The sequence below is a fragment of the Salarias fasciatus genome, chromosome 13 (assembly GCF_902148845.1).
Source record: "Salarias fasciatus chromosome 13, fSalaFa1.1, whole genome shotgun sequence".
NCBI classification, from domain to species: domain Eukaryota; kingdom Metazoa; phylum Chordata; class Actinopteri; order Blenniiformes; family Blenniidae; genus Salarias; species Salarias fasciatus.
The window spans coordinates 7,640,834-7,664,234 of record NC_043757.1 but is presented as its reverse complement, the minus strand read 5'-3'; the positions used below and the strand labels follow the sequence as shown (position 1 = coordinate 7,664,234).

At 44.1% G+C, this 23,401-nt stretch overlaps 1 protein-coding gene across 1 annotated transcript in view; it reads right to left on the bottom strand.

Annotated features, from left to right (window-relative positions):
* Positions 1-1,499: 1,499 nt before the first annotated feature.
* LOC115399245 (cytoplasmic polyadenylation element-binding protein 3-like) overlaps positions 1,500-23,401 on the bottom strand; it is a 25,594-nt gene continuing 3,692 nt past the window's right edge. The window contains exons 2-7 of the mRNA XM_030106525.1: positions 21,754-22,059; positions 20,408-20,497; positions 11,080-11,198; positions 9,200-9,314; positions 8,654-8,835; positions 1,500-6,479 (exon numbers count right to left, since the gene is read on the bottom strand). Of these exons, the coding sequence (XP_029962385.1) occupies positions 6,252-6,479; positions 8,654-8,835; positions 9,200-9,314; positions 11,080-11,198; positions 20,408-20,497; positions 21,754-22,059 (1,040 nt within the window). The 3' untranslated portion in view covers positions 1,500-6,251. The remainder of the gene's footprint in view (positions 6,480-8,653; positions 8,836-9,199; positions 9,315-11,079; positions 11,199-20,407; positions 20,498-21,753; positions 22,060-23,401) is intronic.

Sequence of the window (23,401 nt, the reverse complement as noted above, 5' to 3'; positions counted from 1 at the left end):
TTAGGAAGTTTACCAAGCATCAAACCATCAATAAGCTCCCTGAATGTGAGGGAGAAGAGAAAAGCTGATGAGAGAAGTCTTTCAAAGTTGGTAGGAACAGAAAAAAAAAAAAAATACCACGTCAAACATCCAAAAAAGCTGAAGGTCAACCTGGAACAGTCTGGATTCATAGTTTCAACAAGTCCGCTTCACTGCATACTGAAGCAGACGGGGCTTTATGGGCCAAGGAGAAAAACTGTAAAACACCAAAGAGGAACCTGGACAAACCGCAGTCCTGGAACATGTTTTATGGATAGATGAAAAAAAAAAAGATTTGAACACCAACAGTTTGTTTCTCAGCCACGAAACCTACAAAGAAAATAACTGTTCAGCAGTTTAACATCAGCAGTGACACAGCTCACCATCCCACTCTTATTATGGCTTCCAGGCAGAAAATTAATTCTTTACTAAATGGAAAATAATCTAATAATCTCTCTGGGCTTCTGGCTGATTCTCTTTACTTTATATGTTTGCCTCATTGATTTTGCAGCTGGGATTTGAACCCAGTTCCCTGACTCAGGTCAGGATGTGTCTCGATATGTGAGCAGGTGGGCTGTTGACCTGCTTCCTTCTGAATTCGGCTGCATTTCTCCACATGATGCCTGATTCTTCTTGTGCAGCTTCAATGCATTTCTTCATATCTAAACCCTGGTTTATCTCATCCTTTAGTCACCGTTAAACTTCAGCTGGATGAAACTCAACTCTCACCTCCTAATTTGTCATGTTTTTAAGTCAGTTTTTAAACCATCATGATGAGAGAGAAAACTTTGAAGTGAAACACCTTGGTATTTTCAGGAAGTCAGCTCACTGTAATTAAAAGTTAAGGAAGTTTGAAAAAAATCGACTGCAGCTGCTTATCTTCAGTTTAGCACAAACACTGAAAGACACTTAATCCAACTTTCTAGAACTTATATAACATGAGATTTCGTATAATTTAGGAGTTACTCTTGTGAAGTCTCAAATGTAACCTCATTAATGAGATGCAGTTTATTTCTAAATCCATGAGTGCAGATGTGAACTAAAATGTTTTTAACTAGTGTAATAATGTGATTTCCACTCTCACTCATAATTTGCTGCTCAACCTTGCTCGATGCTGAACTAATATTTACAGCTCAATTCTTTTTTAATGTCTTCATAATAAACAAAAAGCTGAGTAAACAGGTATGCAGATGATGTGACAGTCTCTGTTTCAGGTCTGCTGAGGAGTGGAGTGTTTCTGTTTTCCATCTCGTGTACAGCTGCAGGAGTAAAAAATGGTGACATCAGGCTAATGAGGAAGAAAAATTAAGACAGATCACCACTGCAGGTCCCTGAGCATGACCTTTGACCCCACAAGGCACCTTAATGTGGAGAAGTCAAATCAGAAATTTGATTAATAAAGTATGTTTAGTGTTGCAGTTTCAACAAATGCAATTCAAACACAGCACAACACACTGCATGTTTGCTCCTTTCTTGCCATTTTTTATTTTATTGCCCATTCATTTGTATACATTGCGAATCACTTAAACATCACCAACCACCAATCTGTTTCTGTGAGTAGTTTGTTTTTTTTTTTTCTATCTCCATAGATCATTTTCACACTAATGTAAGCAACATCAGCGAGTTAACACGTAAAGCTTAGCATTTCAAGAAACGAGACACTTTAGTAACAATATTACAAAGGTTGTTTTTCTCAGCTTCAAAAAAATGGAAAAAAAAGGTGAACAAATAAAAAAAATAAACTTTTAAAGAATTAGCATCATAAAATTAATTTATTCCAAGTAAAAATACAAAATAATATTAATGACATTGACCAGATATGAAAGTCTCCCCCAGAAATAACTAATAATGGTTGAGAAATAAGTCCGTAAAGAAAAAAATATGAAATAAAAATGTAAATATGTTTAAATTCTTATTTTTTTTTTTAGCAAAACCTTTCTAAAAATAATGAAAATTTCTCAGTACAAAGGCTACATTACTACTGGAAGGTACTAGCAGGTAGAGTAGGTAAATACACAGTAGAAAATGATTTTAGTGAATCACAATGCTTGCAATGAAAATAATTCTGCAATAAAGATTTATGCCTCTTTTTTCTCTTGTTTTTTTTTCTCTTCTTTTCTACAAACAGTACAAACAGTATTGCACATTACAACAAAGAATCAAGGTTCTCAGCCTTTTTTTTTTTTATTTTAAAAAAATGGGACTAATTCAAGTCTTGCGTGAATCGAAGGCCACCAGTCAATTGATGCACCTTTTGGGGGCTTTCGGTCAAGTTACAGGTGAAAAAAACACTTGTGTCTGGACTTTTTTTGAATTATTCTGTGTTAAAAATAACATTCTTTTCTCTCCACCTCCAGCTGCGACTCTCTGTGAAAGAAGACGTCCGGGTCGCACGTCGGGGTCACGTCACTGCTGCTGCAGTTTCCCTCCATTATTTTTTTTCTTTTTTTTTTACAAAAACAAAAGGGAGCACATACTTTTAGAAACATAAAAAACTTCTCTTAAAAAAATAACAAACAGAAGATCTCTTTCACAACTCTGGTCAGCATAGTAAATGATTTGATTATAAATATACAAAAAGGTGGGAAATATGTGTCGTTTTCCTCTCCGAGCACCTGATGTTTGATCAAGTTTTTATTTCTTCCGTGATGTTTTCGGCCTTTTCTTTTCTTTTCTTTTTTTTTTTAACCAGTGGGCCGCTCGCCAGCCTTCACTTCCACTGCCATAAAGTACTCTCACCAACTATATCATTATTATATTAGTTATAAAGCTCTAGCTCCTTCAGTTATAGTCTTTTTCAAAAAGAAAATAAATGCAAAACAAAAAAGCATGACAAAAAAAAAAAAAAAATCAACCATCTGTTAAATCATTTCTCTTGAAGAATTAAATTAATATATATTTGTTTCATCTGAATAAACTTACTTAGAAAATATCTGTTTCTCTCCTAATATATTTCAAAATTGAGGTATTGCAAAAGATCTCGTCAGTCAGAAAGCACGCGTTACCTTTTTTTTTTTGTTTTTTTTTTTGTTTTTCTTCGTCTTTTAACAAAAAGAACTGCTGACTGCTGAAAACTGTTCGGATACAAAGAGTAGTGCATAACAAAGATCATCTATCGTAGAGAAGGAACAAACATAGAAAACCAGTCTGGGCGAGGAAAGAAAGGTCACCAAAAACGCCCAGAGTTCACCTTCATCGGGACGCCTGACATTATTACTCATAGTGAAGCTTTTCTTTGTTTTCTTCCTCCCGTCGGTAAAAAAAAAAAAAAAAAAAAAAAGATCTTCTGTTTAGTAGTTTCAATTAGACTTTTTCTTGGACAAGAAACAAAAACATCTGAAGAAAACAGTTTATGACTAAAGAAAAAAATAAAAAAGAGGCGGGGCCATAGCGATTTATCCCCGCCCCCTCGAGAGAGAAAAAACAAAACATCCGACAGTTTACGACTAAATCAGGAGAAAAGGGGACCATCCAGACAGTTCAGGATTTTAAAAAGTTCCATAAGAAATGAGGACTTCGGGGTCGCAACATACGAAAAAGTTTACAAAAAAAAGATGTGATGTTCATAACTTATAGAGATAAGACGGGATTACCGCGAAGGGAATCATGGGCGGGTCGATCAAAACGTACAGGAGAGAAAAACACTGAAGGAGGGGGGATGGGGGGGGGGGGGGGGGGTGAGGGTACGACGACACACGGTAGTAAATGTAGAATCCAGTTCGGATTGTCCGCACAACTGCTAAAAACCAGTGTAACTTGGCCCTCCCGACCCCCCGAAAACCCAGAGCCGCCCCTGTTTCAGCAGCCAATACTTTTGACCCCCCCCCCCTCCCTCCCTCCCCAAGCCCCGTTTACACTGCGCACTATACAACCATTTGCTAAACACAAAAAAATATATATGTATCTATATATTTATATCCACCATTATTTTTTTTTTTAGCAGGTTCATTACTTCAAGCTTTGCAGGAAAAAAGAAAAAAAAAAAAAAAACTGAATAAATGTGGTAACTCCAGCTTGCACACATCTGCACGACCCCTCGAACCACCCGGCCTGCAGGGCTCAGTTTATCAGCTCCACCAGTCTCCAGTAGCTTCAATGTTTTCATGTTACAGCTCCAATTCCTCCTCTTCACAAAGAAAATTCATATATATATTTCTATATAGAGGAAAAAAAAAAAGATCTGCCGTCATTTTTTCATCGAATCGCCGCCGCGCTCGAGGTGGTCGGTCAAAAAGTCAACACGCGAGCTCTTTGGTTGCACTCCGGGACGTAAACGTTAGCTTTTTGTCATCGGTGGAACAAAAGATAATTCAGGAATAATCTTAATAATAATAATAATAATAATAACAATAAGGGTAAAACTTAAAAAAAAGAAAAAAAAGACCTCGGTTCTCAGTTTCAGCTCACATTGTTGCGTCTTTTCCTCGGATGTTCGTAGGCCTGCTTCGTGTGCGTGAGAAAGACAGCCGTCCGAGTGCAGGTTGGTATCTGTGTGTGTTTTGCTGAGAGGCTTCCTGTGTACTGGTGCAACGTGTGTGAGTGTCGTGTATGCGTGTTTGTGTGTGTGTGTGTGTGTGTGTGTGTGTGTACAAGAGAACATATATACGTGTGCATACACTAGTTATGAAGTTTCACAGGACTTCTATGTCGGACATTAACGACAGTTAAAGCGAATCACAGTTCTAGGCATACTCAGACCTAACTACATACGGTATAAAAAATTGCACAATTATATCAACAATCACTGCAAAAAAGTACTTCACCTATCAGACAGTTTTAAATGGTAAATCCTACATTTAATTTAATTTGTGATTATTGTTTGTTTTTTTTTTTTCCTGTTTTTTGATTTTTTTTTCTCTTGCCCCCGGCGCCCCTCCCTTCATGTCGTCTTGTGCGGGAAGCCCCTCTCTGCGACGCCTCCGGGCGACGCAGGCTTTGAGGATGGGCGAGGCGGGTGGGGCGGGGTGGTGGATGGAGAGGGGGGGGGGGGGGGCGAGGGTTGCCATGATTCCTCTTGTCCAGTCTCGTGCGAGTCAAACGTACGTCTATAAGTTGTGTTGTGCAAACATGGGCAGAATCGAATAGTAGACATGGTATCGAAGAGTCTATTGCATGCAGCAACCTGATTGAAAGAAACATGCAGTTCGGGCCAATCCCAAATCCCCCCCGCCCTTCGCCCATCATCCTGGCCTGGGGGGAGGCGCCCCCACCCCCTCCACCTCCACCTCGCACACTAACCCAGGTGCCTGTCTGTTGTTTCTTATTTTCACAGCCCAGCCTGAATAAAGTAGGTATGGTATCTGTTTATACCACGGATTTCTTAGCAGCAAAGCTATTGCAGCATTACATTTACATAACACTAAAAAAATTATGTTATTACAAAAATAAAGACCTAGAAATCCAAAGCAAACTAATCTGATTGCGTGTATGAGGTAATCTTTTCCAGAGTCAGGATCGAGACTGAATACACCTGCTGTTTTTACTCTGGGAGGCGAGAAGAGCCCTCACTACTGGATAGTTGGTTAATCTTGCTACATCTTTTGCCACCTTTTTTTTTTTTTTTTTTTATCTGTATGCATTAATTTAATTTTCCTTTGGTAATTTTTTTTTTTTCTCTACTAGGGGCAATTTAATTACAGCTGCTGAAAATAAGTGCATGCTCCTTTTTACATAAAATTTAAATTATCTATATATGTATAGATAGGTACAAAACAAAAAATATATACTTTTTTCTTTTTTAAATAATCGTCTGGTCCCACCTCCGACTCAGTGTGTGTGTGTGTCTGAGAGTACGTGTGTGTGTAGAGGGGTTCATCTCACCACCGGTCGACTGAACATGGACCTGAAAGTAGCCAGGTGTTAAATACATGATCCTGTGTGTGTGTGTGTGTGTGTGTGTGTGTGTGTGTGTGTGTGTGTGTGTTAAGTGAAATTTTGTGCCAAAGTGCAAATTCTAAGCTGATTCCCCCACCGAGCTTTATGAGGGGGGGTCCTAGAGGATGAGTTCAGCGCTGCGTCGTATGAACAAGGTCCTGTTAGGTTGCTACTTTCCCGTAGAGGTGTGTGATGGGGAGCAGGGCGGGTTTGCAGTGCTATTCCAAGGCTTTTTTTGTTGTTGTTGTTGTTGTTGTTGTTGTTGTTTTCTTCCAGATCTGGGCGTGTTTGGGTGGGGAGGGTGGCTTGCTGCAGTGGAGAGGGACGGGGCCTATTTGAAAATCCCACCCCCCCATGCCTCAGCTCCAGCGGAAGGACACGTGTCGAGGGCGGTCGCCCCCCTCCTTCACCAGTGGCTTGTGAAACTCCCGGCCGGCCCGCGAGTGGATGCTGGCCCAGCAGTACTCGCAGTAGTACTGCAGGCAGGTGACGTTGGCACAGAAGAAGGGTGCGAACTTCCCCCCGCAGCGCGCCCCCTGGCACTCGTCGCACATCTGGTCGTCCAGGACGTACGGCTTCACCTCCACCTGTAGAGGGTGAGGGCGGGAGGTGCTGGTCAGTCACGTCTGGAAATGCTAAATGTGCACTGGAGAACTGAACAGATGTAACTTTACACAACTCATGTTCATACGATATATCACACTGTATGCCGATGACACAGCTATATAAGAACATTTCTGCAGGAAATAGCAAACAGATGAGCTGAAACTTCCTGCACCTTAAAAGAGAAGAAAAGTGCTGGACCTTTCAGTTTTCACTTGAAAACATTGTAAATAGAACCTTAAAGGTTGATCATTTAAACCTGATTCAGAGAAGGTTGTCCAACAATAAAAGCTTACTTGTCTCAAACACTCCATCACTATTTTAACAGACATTCCTTCGCTTTCCATTGCAAAAGTGATCCTAATCAAAACACTCACAATGACAGTTCAAGTTAGCTACATTCAGTTTTTCATGTTTCACACATCTGGAATTAAATTCAAGAAGTTGGTAAACTGAGTCCACACTTCTAAAATTAAATGACTGAAGAACAAGCGTGACGGTTTAACTGTATGGAAGACTTGTATCTTTCAACTGAAATCCAAGATGATCAATCTTCCCATGCCTGCTGGATTTTAAGTGAAACTGTAATCTGTGACACCATAACGCATCCGAGTTTTAGTTCACTTGATTATTTTGGGGTATTCTAAGTATATCATACAATGATTCGGCAGTGAGGTGACATTTGAAAACATCAATACTGTCTACTGATCTGATTCAGTACCACTTTGCTGCATTGATCAATACAGAGTAAAACCAATCTTCTTTCTTGAGTCGATCCCCTTATTTAGCCTCAGTTAATCCCTGTTAACCCTCACAGTTTTTCTCAAGCCAGATGTGAAGCGTAGGTTTCCCTCCGTAAAGGAATGACGAACATTAAAGGTCAGTCACTATAAAGATGCCTCGGTGTGTGAACATGGACGGATGCTAACCTCGCTAACAGCCCGGTTTAAGAGTAACTGAGTCACCGGGGAGCGAGACACTGACCTTTTTACCCGAGCACTGCAACAACCGTGAAACAGCAAAACAAGACTCACGGCAATGTCTAACTGCGCGCAAGAAAAGCAAGACAAATGCAAACAGCGACTCTGCAGTGACATTAAACACCAATAAACAGTCAGTGAGCACGAAGTTAACCAGATGTAATTAACTTTTATGTGCCATCATTCCCAACACATTTGGAGTTGATTGGTATTCTGTTGAGGAGAACCGCATCTCCTCCATAACTCATCAATCTCAATTCCTCTGGTCCACACTGAACATTGGTGTCTTACCACTGCTTAAAGACGTGGCTACGAGAGCAGACGACCTGTTTACTGTGAAGGAATTGAGCGAAGCCCCATGGGTGGGTAGATGTAATTAGGAGCATTGTTGAGCAGATTTTTGCATCCAGGAGAGATTGTGGAAGACTTGAGGCTGTTGTCGGCACAGCAGGGATGATGGTTTTCTACAGACCACTGATGATCACTGGCTCCATGCTTCACTAGCTGAGGTTCAGTCCTGAAGAGTCCTTAGTCAATGTCTCAAAATATCCCAAACTCAATAATCAGAATCCCTCCACAACGCTGCATGAGCTTTTGATATGAAATTCGTAATCCCATCCTGAAAACTTCAATGTTTTATGCTCATTCCATTGACTTGTTCTCTTATTTACATGCCACCTAGTTGCAGTCATAATAAAGACCCCCTAACAGGCTGAATACAGGAGGTGATAGGAGGCGGGGTGGAAATGCCCCGCCCTGCAGAGGCTCGGCTTCCTGGCTGACAACCAGTCTCTCTTGGTCGCGATCCGTCTCGCTGCAATTGGCCTGAGTGGCTAAAATAAGCAGGCTGCGGCAGTTTGTGTAGATATACATGTATAGGGAGCTGCTATAATTAAACCAACCCTATGTGTCTGCAACTTGAAAACATCTGTCGGGACTCCGGCAGCCAAAGGCCATAGTGATTACACATCCAGGCACGGGCTTCCGTTATTGTAGGCTGCAGCGAGCAGTTGGCTGAAAACCAGCGCCATAATGAAAGCTCTGAAACACGGGACAGAGGGCTGGAGAGGAGTTCAGCCGCTGCCGGAGTGACTCCACAAAACCTCACTTGTGGTTAGGAGAGCTGCCGCTCTCAGGAGCGGCAGGATGTTTTGAATGGAGCCCACGAACTCGCTCACCCTTTTGTCGATGTCATTGTGCTGCAGCTGAACGAAGCGAGCGCTGATGGCAGCGATGTAGCTCTGCTGATTGGAGAAAGCCACGCGGCCGGCCCCCTTCGGGTATTTCAGCTCCGGGTCGGTGTCGATGCCGGCGTAGCAGACGCCTCCGTACAGCCGGTCCATGATCATAGCCAGCTCCACTGGAATCCAGGAAGGAGAGGTGATCAGTGCAAGGAAAGTTTACACATTTAACGACAAAAAAAAAACAAAAAAAAAACCCCTTCCCTCCTCCACTATTCATCAGCACAGCAGTCTTAAACTGACGGTGTAATTAGTAGGGGGTCACATTGCACACAAGCCAGCAATGTTTATGCCGAGAAGAGAAAGACTGAGCCTTCCATTACACCATGAATTCTTAACATGATGACCACTTGGCCCGCTTCCTGGAAACCCGAGCAGAGGATTGCTTTCTCACAGGGAGAACTTTCATTACAGCCCCGGGCCTCCTCTCTCTGTGCCAGTCAGTGTTATGAAGCCAAAATCCTCCCCTTTAAGCCGAGGTACCTGCGCGTAGGGGCCGCGGTACCCCCCCAACGAAGATGGTCTTGCGGGGATCCAGAGGCTGGGAGCCATCCATGACGAAGTCACTGTCGCTCAGGTTCCAGGGACGGATCTGGACCTGGAGAAAGATGAAGATGGTGCGTTCATACTTCTTTCATTCGGGTTATTTAGCTCAATATTACCCATCAGACAACCGGACAAAGATCATCCGAGACCGACATCTTATTTAATGTGTTCTGCTGTGGCGTCCTTTGATTTGAACATGAAACCATCTACACACTGTTCTCTTGTGGAAATGGAAGACTTTGTTGTATTTTGGGGTCGTTTCACACGACAGCAGCGCTCGCAGCCACTGAAAACGCTCCGATAGGGGAAACACATGTTTTCTGATACCCTGCTACTGAGCATGGGTAACATGGCTGTAATGAATAATGCTTCTCCATGTGCCGGAGTAGATGGACAGTGGAGAATGGATTTCACTGATATAAAACTTTTCCACCACTTGAGCCCTTTATTCTGTTAATCTCATTCATCCATTCATACCCCAATGGAGCCTCCAATATGAACAACAATGGCGGCCTCTAGAATGTCATGACTCTAGGTCCAAACTCTCCTGGGACTTCATACAAAGTGGTAGAAAATGGTTGTTTCTTTGTGTGCAGTGGGATCAGTAAATAAACATTTTTTTTTTTTAAACTATACCACAGAAGTTAAAAACTCTGAGTTGTGTCGTGCCAGGGTAACGTTGGAGGACCCAGCGGGGAGACACTAATGAGCATGTGCAGTGAGCCGCACAACACGGAAGAAAACCCGGAAGCAACAAAATGTTTTCGAATCATCAGCCAGGCAAGCCATCGTTGTTCAAGGGAGTCACTGCTGTGTTTCAGTCCAGCATGCAGCTCAGTTTGTGTTTTATTCAAGCATTCAGGTGTAATTTTCAAAGTATTAAACAGATTAGTAGCAAGTGCATCGGCCTCTGAGCTCCACATCCAGGACACTCCTCCCTGAAGCCACTGCCGCTCGACTCAGTTCACTCTCTCTACTGATCTGTATCAATAACAGTGAAAAAATGCCAATAATGTAGCAGTAATAGTCAAAAGTATCAAATCAATTAAGCACCAGTAAAAAGTTAATCAAACAATGCATCTTTTTTTCTACTTTAAACACTGATACTATGATATATAAAAAAAAAACAGGTTGACAAAATTCAACTATGCTTAAAAAAAAGGCAGAATGCTGAGCAGATCAGACATAAGTTGCTCTCTGTTGATAACAGGTTCTTCTATTTTCCCAGCATCCTTTCTGTTGAGAGTTCTTCTGAACTCTTATCTGTGGCGCCTTCTGTGGTTCAGCTCGATAAGATACTGGTACTTTCTGGAGAATTCAAGAGAATTCAACATAATTACAATGGAAACATCTTTCTAGGAAAAAGATTTCTATCATGCTAATTTTTAAATAGAACGTGAGAATTCTTCCAAGCTTCTGTCTTTTAGATTTCACCTGTAGAATATCTACAAGGAGGGAGATCTTCACACAATGAGTGTGTGTTTTTATATCCTTTGTGAACTATTCATTCAACTTGCTCCAACATTAATTTCATATTTCACGATGCTACTTCCATTCTGACAAAAACTGTTTCACACATCAGCTCAGAGCCATTATTAAAGAAAATCTGGGACATTTTGTCGCTTATGCTCTTAAATTAGCCTGCCTGAGTATCCAAAACGTTCCTATTTTAATTAAGATCCGAGTCTGATATCTTTACTAACATGATAATTAATTTAGCATGACTAAAGCCAGACTGGTTTGCTCTACTTTGCAGCCCACGTCCTCCAACATGGATATGAAATAACTGGACTCAGGTTAGCTGTGTCACCACTCACCGGTTTGTCTTTGATGGTGGGACTCGATACACACAGGTAGAGTTTGCCATCCTCCTCTATGCAGGCGTCTATCAGGGCCTGAACAGAAGTCTCCTCCTGGAACAGCAGGAAGGCGTAGCCTGAAAAAAAAAAAAAAGAAACAACAAGGACCTCAGAAGACATAACATGAAACAGAAAACTTAAAAAGTCACATCCTTGTGACCATGACGCTTCAAACTGTGTCCTCTAGGCCTGAGTTTGTGGCTGTCTCTCTCTGTATTTTTTAAAGTCACTGTCCCATGACTAAGCCCCGTTCTTCTTCCTTAGCAACTATTCATAGTTGGAGACATACCGAACCCTACGCAGACGATGACTACGACCTTGTAGCCTCTTTTCCTGTCCTCATTTGGCTCTCCCGCCTCCATAAGACTTTCTGTGCCTGGCACCTCGCTACCCTGCACTGCCTCAGATTAAATGGCTTCGAGTGCTGCGCTCCAAAAGGAACCATGCAAAATTGATCAGCCTAATACACTGCAGATCCTCGCCGGCGGCTGGGTCAGGTAGAGAGAGAGTTTGGCCACGTCTCCGTGAGGCAGAAAGAAAGAGCAATTCAGACAGTCACTCTGTACTATTGAATTATTAAGCATTGAGAGCACAGACCTCATACAAGGTCAGAGCTATTAGGCCATTTCAAGATGCATCGCAAAAAGTTACAGGCAAAAACAGCTGTGTTTTCATCAGAGCACAGAGACAGAAGAGAAAAGAGTCAAGAGTCCACTTTTGGTTCTGCAAACTTCTCGTCCCTCGACCTCTTGAGACAGGTACGAGAGCCAAGTGTCTTCTGAGGACCCTATTTTAAAACGCCGTATCACTCACACGCATAAATCCAGACGGACACACACGTCTGTGGACAAATGCACGAGTGAAAGTCAAAACGAGGAATGTGCATTTGTCATGTTTGGCTTCTGACATTCCCGAGTGGAACTGCTGCGGGGGACGGGGGGGGTGAAGGGCCTGACTCGGCAGAGCCGGTCAGCTGTGGCGTGTGGATCCGTCCAAAGGAGGGGGAAAAGGGGAGGGGAGGGGAGGAAAACGAAATCAAGTCAAGAAGGGGACGACAGCGGCTCTCAAGCGAGGGAAAGGCAGCTGCATGAGCAGATGTGAATGTCTTTCAGAGGGCCCGGGACTTTCCTTCACGTGTGACCCGAACACTCGCGGACGGGACGCGTCCTCCATGACAGTGTGGCAACGCGTCCGTCACAGCTGGTGACAACTGCATCACCCTGACATTTGTTTCTGTGTCTACAGAAAATTCTGCAGATCAACGAGCAGCGTTTGACGTTTCGCTGTTGCAACACAATGACTTTTATTTTGAGGAAAGTACTTTCTGACTGTACCAAAACTTGCTTGAGAGATAATACCCATTCTCCAGAAACCGAAGGATATTAATGAGTATGAGGATTTTGGAAGTCTGAGCTCTCTGCATCACCACTGTGAAGCTGTTTGGAAAAACTATGGATCCTCCACCCAGATTCTCTGGGATCTTGAACCCTGATGGCTACAGTTCATCACACAACTTTGTTAGGCCACACAAATATGTAAAACTCGTGTGTAAAAACACATTTGTGCCCAATTTAAAGAAATGATCTTCTCTGCTGTTGAAGTCGAATGGCAAGACAAACTGAAAACACAATTCTCCTGGCTGAGAGATAGAGGAAACATAAAGCCTTTTAAGCAGAGGTGTCTAAACTGCAGCCTGATGTTGATTTTTAATTGGCCCGCAGGAAGTTCTAAAAGCATCCAGCAGTATGCCCAAAGCATCACTTGACGGGAAAGTACTTCTGAGCTGGCTCAGAGGTGATCAATCGTTTTAAAGGTCAATAAAAAAACTTTCAGATCGTGTTGTTTATAGTTAGCAATGTTTTCAGGACATGTACTGACTGCTGTGGTTTATCAAGAATTATACCAACGTTGGCAGAAGAAATGCAAAACACTGTCATTTAATCATGTTCTTAGTTTTTCGCCTTCAGTGAAGTGTTGACAACGGATAAGCAGTTCTTGTTTGAGGAGTGTTATCTGGTTTGGTGCCACTTTCTGGTGGTCATACTGATGAAGACAAACTAAAATTAAAATCAGGTGAGAACAAGCAGTTTGCGTGGGAGTTAACTGAGGTGGCTGGACAGATTTAACTTTGGTCGTTCATTGTTTATAAAGTCAATCCACAGAGTCTGAACTTTATATAGCTTTGCAATAGCAAGACTGATATCGAAACCAGAAGAGCGGTCAGTGCTACATTCTGTGCCGTTGTCTGATTTCATCTCCTGCAGGCAAAGTCATACGCAGTGTGTCTGCATGCAACGAGCATTAAAACCACAGAAGCTCTGACTAATTGGAAGTTTTTCGAGGGTGATTTTAGCAGGCTAGTAAGCTCAATGGGGCTATAATGTTTCTGATAATAACAAGCCCCCCCCCAAAAAAAAAAAAAACTCAGAATTGCAATCAGCGGCTTATAGTGACCAGCTGTGCTGTTTGTAATTGGTTGCTTCAAAGCCAAACGCCTGTCCAGACGGAGCTCAGTTCGACCCCATAGAAAAAGCATTTTGTGCACAGTCATCGTCCTGCACGTGCCTCGCCTTCGCCCGGCATAAGACCCCTGTCTGTGTTGCGGGCTTACATAAAGCGGGTTTGTCATCGGTGGAAATCATGTGGTTTAAGCTCTGACATCCCCCTTCAGAGGAAAAAAAAAAAAAAAACAACTGCAGTCATACACGAGGGGGGGGGGGCATGAAAAGGCAGCGCTAGCCAGCAGCGCACAGACTCTGAAGGAGGGAACAACGTGTTCCATGACCCAGGGCAGCAGAGAGGCTGCGAGAGGAACGAGCAGGAGGGGGAGACAGATGGAAAGAGCGAGCGAAGAAAGTGAGAAAAGGTGGCAGAGGAAGGAGGGAAGCCGCATGAATGACTGCCATACAAACGGGGAAAATAGCTGGGAGGGCGACGGCGAGCGGGAGGGGAAGGGAGACGGAGAGCTGCGACTTGGACCCTGATGGGAAGCCGCAGAGCCGGACAGACGACCACTAGCCACCAATCCCTCACGAACTGCCTCGTTGATACAGGAAAACACATCGGAGTAAAACACCACATAAAAACTCATTGGGAAAGAATCACCAGAGCGCCGTGTGCTGCTGTGACCTCTGACCGAACCGCGCTCTCATCAGACAGTCTGTCAACAGATGAGGGAGCACAGCGTGCAACGGTGCAGCTTCGCTTTGAGACAGACGACAGCAGACCCCACCAATCCACCACGCCGATACCCGGTCTGAAAGGCTGCTGAGGATCTGTCTCTTTCCTCTATCAGTCCTTGCGCAGTGCAGAGGCTTATGCCGCGGGAGGAGAGCGCAGATCTGCAGTGGCTCGTGCCTGAGATTTATAGGGCTGCGAGCTCCTGGAGGTCGTCCAGCCGGGGAGGGAATACGTCCCCCGGCAGCGTTTTCCACCCCCAGAGAGAACAGAGACAAACCAGGGGCTTCATGTGGGGCCCCGAGTCTTTAATATGACAGAATCCAGCGGTTTGACGATGCGAAGTGTTACCTCAACAGAGAACTTTCAGCGAAAAGACTTTAAAACCAAAGGCAGAACTGCACAAATTTAGCAAAAAAAGACTTCTACCTAAAAGAGTTTAAAAAGCTGGAAAGACTTCTGCTAATATCAATTGTGTAATTCTAACACGTGCTTGGCTTTTCCAAAGCAACACTGTCAAACTGGAAGCGTCCAGCTCCCCACCGCCAAACCCCGGCTGTGCTGAATCACGCTGCATTCAGAGAGTGAGCCGCGTTTTCCATTTGCAGCGCTCACATGATCATACGAAACACGGCTGCCTCCTGCGCTGCTGCTTTACTGCGGCTGGAAGATTACAAGAAAGAGACAAACAAGGTCGCCTTCGAGCACATCCACCGAGAGAACCATGAAATGAAGCTCAGGAAGTTTATTTTCACAGGACGTTATTGCTTCTCAGCTGTCAACAAATTGAGCCACTTTTAATACAAAATGTTCGCTTTGGACAAATCTTGAAAATCTGAACAGACCATGTTGTTTTACCCCTTTTAATATCATAATCTATGCCAAAAAGAGTCACTTAGGACCTTTTATTTAGTGTAAATTACAATATAATGTTCTACTGGAAGGTAGCCTATTATATATACTTATATATATATATATACTTATATATATATATATATATATATATATATATATATATATATATATATATATATATATAGATATATATTAATATGAATATAAAATGATAAAACCATGAGTTTACAAGAGTAAGAATATCTAAATTCACTTATAAGCATGAAACAAACACCAAAGTGGCAAAACGGTGGTGGGTTAACGCATATTTGCTTTTTTCTGTAGGATTATTTAGAACAATGACCAAACTCAACCAGAGTTTTTTTTTTTCCTTCTTCAACGATACTCTCTGTGCCAGATATTAATTTCAGTCAAGAATGTTGTTTTCACATTGATCTGAGCTCTTTGAAACACTGACTCTTAGAGGCGGATCTGAGACATGAAGAACAGTTTCAAGGCCAATTGTGGTTCATTATTCAACTTAAATGCAGTGTGGAAACGTGAAAGATGCACCTCTTACACACAGAAAAGATTTAAAGTGAAGTTTGAGACAGTTTCACTTTATAAAAGGCGCATATTTGCATATTTTTTGATTCTGTAATATTTATTGAGGGAAGAGGAAAAGGTATCAAATTCAATTGAATTGATAAGATTTTTTGAGTCAAAACAGTGAAAAAGTTGATCTGTCTTATTCTTGAGGTCTTTCTGAGGTCCACGACTCAAAAAACAAACACTGTAAAAACACCCTGCTGTTTCAAAGTACTGCTTTGGCTCCCCGTGTGAGGCTCCTACTTTATTTAATCACACAGCAGTGTTGTGTCTCTGCAGCCGACACACTGAGGTCAGTCATTAGCATGTAGCCAAACATCTCTCCGTCGGTTCATCAGAGTCCCACTCGGCAGACCTCTTCTCCCCGTTACCCGCGTCAACTGGAAGTTATATCGCGTTCGCCGATATCCCAGCCAATGACGACTGGACAGAGCGAGGGACAGAGAGAGCAAGCAAGAGAGCGAGGGACAGAGCGAGGGACAGAGTGAGCAAGCAAGAGAGCGAGGGATAGAGCGAGGGACAGAGGGAGCAAGCAAGAGAGCGAGGGACAGAGCGAGGGACAGAGTGAGCGAGCAAGAGAGCGAGGGATAGAGCGAGGGACAGAGTGAGCGAGCAAGAGAGCGAGGGACAGAGCGAGGGACAGAGTGAGCAAGCAAGAGAGCGAGGGATAGAGCGAAGGACAGAGTAGCGAGCAGAGAGCGAGGGACAGAGCGAGGGACAGAGTGAGCAAGCAAGAGAGAGAGGGATAGAGCGAAGGACAGAGTGAGTAAGCAAGTGAGCGAGGGATAGAGCGAGGGACAGAGTGAGCAAGCAAGAGAGCGAGGGATAGAGCGAGGGACAGAGTGAGCAAGCAAGAGAGCGAGGGATAGAGCGAGGGACAGAGTGAGCAAGCAAGAGAGCGAGGGATAGAGTGAGGGACAGAGCGAGGGATAGAGTGAAAGACAGAGTGAGCAAGCAAGAGAGTGAGGGATAGAGCGAGGGATAGAGCAAGGACAGAGCGAGGGACAGAGTGAGAGACAGAGTGAGCAAGCAAGAGAGTGAGGGATCGAGTGAGGGATAGATAGATCAAGAGATAGAGGATTAATAGAGCGAGAGATAGAGCCGCGAAAGAGCAAGCAACAGAGTGAGGGATAGAGCGAGCGATAGATGAAGGTATAGAGCGATAGACCCAGCAAAACAGCCAGTAACAGTAAGCTACAAAACGAGCATCGATCCAGCGAGCGCGGAATAGAACGAGCGATAGAGCCAGTGATGAAACCAACGACAGAGCGGAGAGCCAGCAATAGAGGGGGATAGAGCGAGGGATAGGGCGAGGGGCAGAGCCAGTCATTTTGCACATGTCTGCATTTGTAGGCGAAGAATGTTCATTCGCTGATGAGAAAATGGAGAAAAAAACTTAATTATCTATAATATTAATATATATACAGGTATATTATAGATATAATTTTCTTATTTCTTATTTGCCGACTCTGAGGAACTGATGGTCAACTGTGACGCCACCAGGAAGGATAAAAAGACAAAGAACAACATAGAAAGCAAAGAAAGGAATGAAGAACAACAACAGAAGGAAGGAGGAGGATGAGGAAGCAGAAGGGGGGGATAAAGAGAATGAGGAGAAAATTAAAAGGGGAAGAAGCAAAAGCGGACAAAAAAAAGAAAAACGGATGAAAGAAAAAAATGCAGAGAGGAGGGAATAACGCCCTGTTTACAGAGAAAATGCCTCTTTTTAGATTTGTTCTGTTGTTACAATGTTTTTACAACCAACGTTTACATAGAAATGTTCGAAAAATAATAATGTAGTAAGCATGCCAGACCAGGAGTTGGCGCTGTAGTTTTCAACAAAAAAGTATTGTGTTTCGCTTTGAACTTTGTCGCGTCAACAGGGCTTCACAGGAGAAAGAAGAGGTAAGAGGAAGAGGAAGAAAAGGAAAAACAACAAGCAGAAGGAGGACAAAGAAGAATCTTCTGAAGAGACAAGGTAGAAAGACCGAGGATGGAGGAGGAGGAGGACGAAGAGCACAAACATTCTGCTCTCCTGGCTCGGAGGCTTTCGGAGCGTTTGCCGAGCGTCGCTGATAAAAGTGGAAGAGCGTTGAATCAAGCGTCGCTAATCATCTCAATTTGGAGAAGTCACTCACTGGATATAATCCCAGCAGCACACGGAGGGCACAGAGATAAATCAGGACGGAGTGGGAAGGCGGCTGGTGCCCGACCGGCTTCTTTTGAGCCGTGTTGAAAAAAAAAAAAACAAATAAATAAACCACTTGTTTTTTGCCGTGACATTAAAAAAGTGCTGATCATGACTGGTTGTAGTAAAAAAGGAAACAGCAGTTAAATTGTAAAAGCTTCAAACAAGCTGGACATGCTGTTACTTCAGTGTGACGTGAGCGTTAGGAATTGCAGTGGTTTATAGCTCCCGTGCTCCGCTGTGCCATACGGGCACCCTTCCTCCCTCCTCCTCCTCCTCTTTTTATCCCTGATCACAGACAGAAATAGCTCCCTAACATTTCCAGCCTCCTGCCAACAACGGTGACGACAGCGTTTGGGCCGCAGCGGAGGGTGTGAGCCACGGCAGCAGAACCAAGCACGGCCTGCTGCCTCCACTTTGTTTTTAGTGGGTGAGAAGACGAAGAACGCCGCCGTAAACAGAGACGAGCTGCGATAATGCGGGTCTATTATAAAGCCGCAGTAAAGACCTACATGCTGAATTATGCTGTTCAGAGGCTCTAATGATGAAACAATACTGAATTTACATGCAGGTGAAGTCAAAAGAATACATGAAACTACAGTTTTAGGTGTGATTGCAGATAAAAAAAGAACTGTGTCAGAAGCGAGACAGGGAGGATGTTAAGTGGACATTATTAAAATCTGTTCATGCTCCATGTTAAGTCAAAAAGGATTTTAAGAACATATTCTATATTTTCATTATAGTATCATATATATCCCACTGTGCTGAGACTTGTGGAAATGTGTACAAAACTCATATAGATTAATAAGGAAAACGACAGAAGGGAGCTATTAGATTAATAACTAACAGTGGGTTATTTTGAGTCCACAAATCTATTATTCATTAACGGTCCTGCGTTGAGTTTATGTTCTTTAAGGACACACAGGACAGTTTGAACACTTTTCTAATGCTGCAGGGCATATAAATGATTGTATTGTGATTGGATGAGCAGATTTTTCTATTGACATGATCTTCAATCTGAAAAGAAACAAAACACGAGAAGGATCACTGTGTCACAATTGTGACATGACTCCAGCTCATTATCTGCAAACAGTGACAGTTTTTCTGACTATACACGCAGCCCACTGCAAACTGTTTGAATTTAACCGTCTAGAAGTTACACAGCATGCGACATTGTCACGACATGAAGTTCGCTGCGTGCACCATGAAAACGCATGTGAGTCGACATGACTGCACAGGACTGAGCGAGCGCCATCTATTCTCGAAAAAGACACCAGAGAAACATGAAAGGACCCACAGGAATTTAGTATTTATCATAATTAGTGTCAAAGTGCACGAGCCCCACAGTGCGCCCCTGAAGTGATTGACTCATTTTCTATGTGGGGACATTAACGCATGAGAGCGACTTTTCCCGTCCGCGCCTCTCCTTCGTCACCGAGCACAAACGGAGTCCAGCGTGGAACCAAAACTCAGCGCGAGCCACGGTGTGAGTCACCCCTCGCGCCAAAACACTTTCGTAACACACGGCGGAAAGTGACGGACGTCTTCCATTCGGTCAAGCGTGGAGAGGAAGTTTAAAACGGGAGGAGAGGCCGCTGACCTCCAGATGCAGAGCGCCCCCACCCAAACCCCACCCCCACCCCGGTGTCTGTTAATCATCTCACACACGCGTCCTCCCTCCAGCCCGGAGCTATTAGTGCTCAGAACTCTGTCAGCAGGCATCGGTCCAAAGCTCCCTCCTCAGTTAATATGTTGAGTGTGATATAAACAGGATATTTAGCAGTTTCCATGGGGGCTTGGCAGTGGAGGAGGCTTTAAATGAGAGCGAGTGATGAATTTTGCACAGACCCCCCCCCCCCCTCCCTCCCTCATGCATGTCTCCTCCCTTACATGGCGGCGTCCACCAGCTGCTGAAAGCGCATTCATTCCCCTAAAAGGATGCAGCGTTTTTCCTGCCGGCTTTGGATATTAGTGGAGCTGAGCCTGTTTCGAAAATAATCCAGAGCTAAAAAAAAAAAAAAAAAAAAACTTTAAAAAATGAGAGTGGGGAGAAGCTGCAGGGATTTTTTTTTTTTTTTTTTTGTAGGTCCATCCAGATGTGCCGTATTATAGAAGGACTCTTGATTCCAGAGCATCTTAACAGCTTTCCCCAATGTGACACGCCGAAGAGGCGCGGCGCTGAGGCTCGCAGGGGGGCTTCATCTCCCGTCACCCGCCTGGAAACGACACCCGAGCGCCGACCTCTCACACTCCTCGGGTGCCCCGTCCAGCACACACCCCTCGGCGGGCCGTCGTGGAGTCCTGACACCCTCGATGAGATGACTGCAGGCAGTTGCCTACACAAACACACACCTCCGTGGCTGCCCAGCAGGAGCCAGGAATCCTGGGTAATGCGAGTCTGTGACTCCGACGGCCCGAGGGCGAGATCCGCCTGATGTCTGGTGGGAAAGGCGAATGCGGGGAGCGCCCGCTGCTTACCTTTAGGTGGGAAGTAGGACTTGCTCTCGGCTTTGTGGGGCCAGTCCACCACCAGGTGCCCGTAGCGCCGGAAACTGTTGGTGATCTCGTCTGCATTTTAGAAACGAAAAAAAAAAAGGGTTTTTTTTTTTTTTTAGTGAAACGACAAGCCTCACTGGTGGTCATCCATGTATGAAGAGACTTTATGCGCGGCCACGCTGCAGCTGCTATTTTTCGCCCCCTTCCTGCCGCAGTAGTGGCCACTGCATTAAACAGGAACCCGAGCGCGGCCAGGTCGGACTCGTGCTGAGGAAACTCATGAATCTTTCACCCCGCTGAGGGAATGCAGTGTGCATTGATTCAGCCGCTCGTGCTTGCTTAACCCATTTTAGGGCCGAGGCAACATCTGCTCGTGCGCCTCGGACATGGCGTGATCACACCTCCTCATCAGGGGGGCAGTTTCCGCATCTCGTCAGTCATTTTAAATCATTTCAACGGTAACGTCATCTAGAAAAAAAACATGGGATCAACAACTGCAGGAAATTGCTCTTCTCTTGTTTTATGTTGCAGGACTTTTAAAATGTGCATGAAGGACTTGAAAAGAGATTAAACTTAGGCACCTTATCAAAGTTGAAACTAAAAAAAAAAAAACAAGTGCAATTTGTAAATTTGAACATCCTGACTTGGATACCTTGTATGAAAAGATGCAGAACTGTGTTCCCTGGGCCTGAGTTTAATCATTATGTGTTGACAAGAAGCACACAGTGCACATATCTCAGGCTAATCAAAACATGAAATTCATATTTCAAATGGTGAGCTGGATGCTCTGTGTGATCAGTGACGTTCAAAGAATCAGGAGAAATGTCTGGAAATAATGAACCCCCCCCCCGCAAAAAAAAAAACAAAAAAAACAAAAAAACATCTGTGATCTTTGAGTCGTCGGCAGATAAAAACGGCCCTTCGTCCCCGAAGCCGTTTCCCTTCTGAATTCAGGACGGGGCAGAAGGAGTCCAAGCTGATTCCATATCTTGTAGCTTCTCACAGGTAGGCAGGAACTTCTAATACGCACTGAAAGTACTTTATCGATCTCACATTTTATAGCTGACAGGCTGTTTTAGACAACCTATTTTAGAGTATTTCTCTATTTAGCTGCTACTTATGTCTCAGCTCACTGTACCACCCCTCCCTCTTGGATATTTAAATGTTGCATAAGCGTTCTTTAAGTTTTATACTATAAAACACGAATTGCCCGACGGGGACAGAAATAAAAACTGAACTGAACACTGTGTCACAAGCAGGTAAGTCTGATGAAACCACTGCACTCATGAACACTGCCGAAAACACCGTCCTCTGCGGTCTTCCTCTACCTTCATCGATGTCCGGGGGAAGGCCTCCGACGAAGACCTTCCGGGAGTAGCGCTCCATCCTCTCTCCGTTCTGACAGCGGGTGGGCGAGTTCAGGCCCGGGGTCAAGGAGGGGTCGCCGTGGCCGTCGTCGAGGAAGCCGTCCTCAAAGGGGAAAAGGCAGGAACGACCTGGGAAGAGGAGGAGGAGGAGGAGGAAGGGTGGAAGACAGGACAGCAGGAGGAACAGAGGTACGAGAGTGTGAAGGCAAAAAAAAAAAAAAAAGAGGGAGGGAGGGAGAGACAGTGAATGAAGCACATATGGAAACACTTAGGCTACGTTCACACTGCAGGCTGAAGTGACCCAAATCCGATTTTTTTGCCCCTATGCGACCTGTATCGGATCTTTTCCTGACAGTCTGAACGACACAGATCCGATTTTTTCAAATGCGACCCAGGCCACTTGGATATGTGGTCCTAAATCCGATACGTATCGGATCTTTTGCCATGCGACTTCAGTCTGAACGGCCAGGTCGCATTTATCCGACCTGCACGTCACGATGTGGGGCTGAAGACATGTGTCTTACCGTGAGTGTTAAAAAAAGGCGCTCGCAGACGCACATTAAGGGAGTTCTTGTCATCCGAAAAATATTATTGAACTCCGTATCATTAAAGCCTCTCATCACTGTCCCCCCACTCCTGGCTGCGTTTCTCTGCTGCTGCCGCTGCCCCACAAAACGCCATGGCCAAAAACTTGGCTCTCTTCCTTCTCATTCGCTAAATTGTGCAGCGCCAGGACAACGGGGAGGAAAAATAATAATAATATCCACACGCGCGCTCTCCCTCTCTCCCTATCTCTCTCCCTCTCTCTCTCTCTCTCTCTCTCTCTCTCTCTCTCTCTCACACACACACACACACAGAAGGAGCTCGGCGCGGCTGATTAGAAGCGCAGCATTGAAATGATTGCTCACTATTCAATTGTAAGAATACGTGTTTGATCAGTTCTTAAATAAATCATCGACGCTTGAAAAGCTGTAGATTCTGTATGTTGTTTCTGGGTTCCGCAAACACTGAAGCGCGCTGCTGCGTGACGTCGTTCTGTCCTCTTCTGCGCATGCGGCACACTTTTGGGTGGTATTCCGTTCAGACGGGAGATCACATACAAGTCGCATTTTATTGTAAATGTGAACGAACTCGCAAAAAAATCGGATTTCACAAAAAAAACCGAATTGAGCATTAAGCCCTGCAGTGTGAACGTAGCCTTAGACTGGCAGCAGCAGTTTAAATTTGGGAGATTACCGTTGTAATTCTGACTACAGTCTGTCTGCAGGCTGCTTTCTTTCTTCACCAAACACATCTGCTCCGACTCTCATGTGTCACATAAACATGTGGATCCACATTCACAGTCCGCCATTCATTTTTCCACTTTTTTTTTCTGACTGCAAAACTAATTTATAAGTAAAAGAAAAAGATTAGGTTTGAAATAGCTGTCCAAAAGTTTGCGATCTTCTTCTAGAACTCATACTTGTATCAGCGAAGGGATATTTGATCTTTCGTTTTTTTGGGAGGTGTTAGTTCCTGCCACGCTGCTGCACTGACCGAGCAAAAGTCACACACACACACACAGCAGCAGCAGCCTCCCTTCTCGCTGGGGAAAGACAGAATTAGTGAA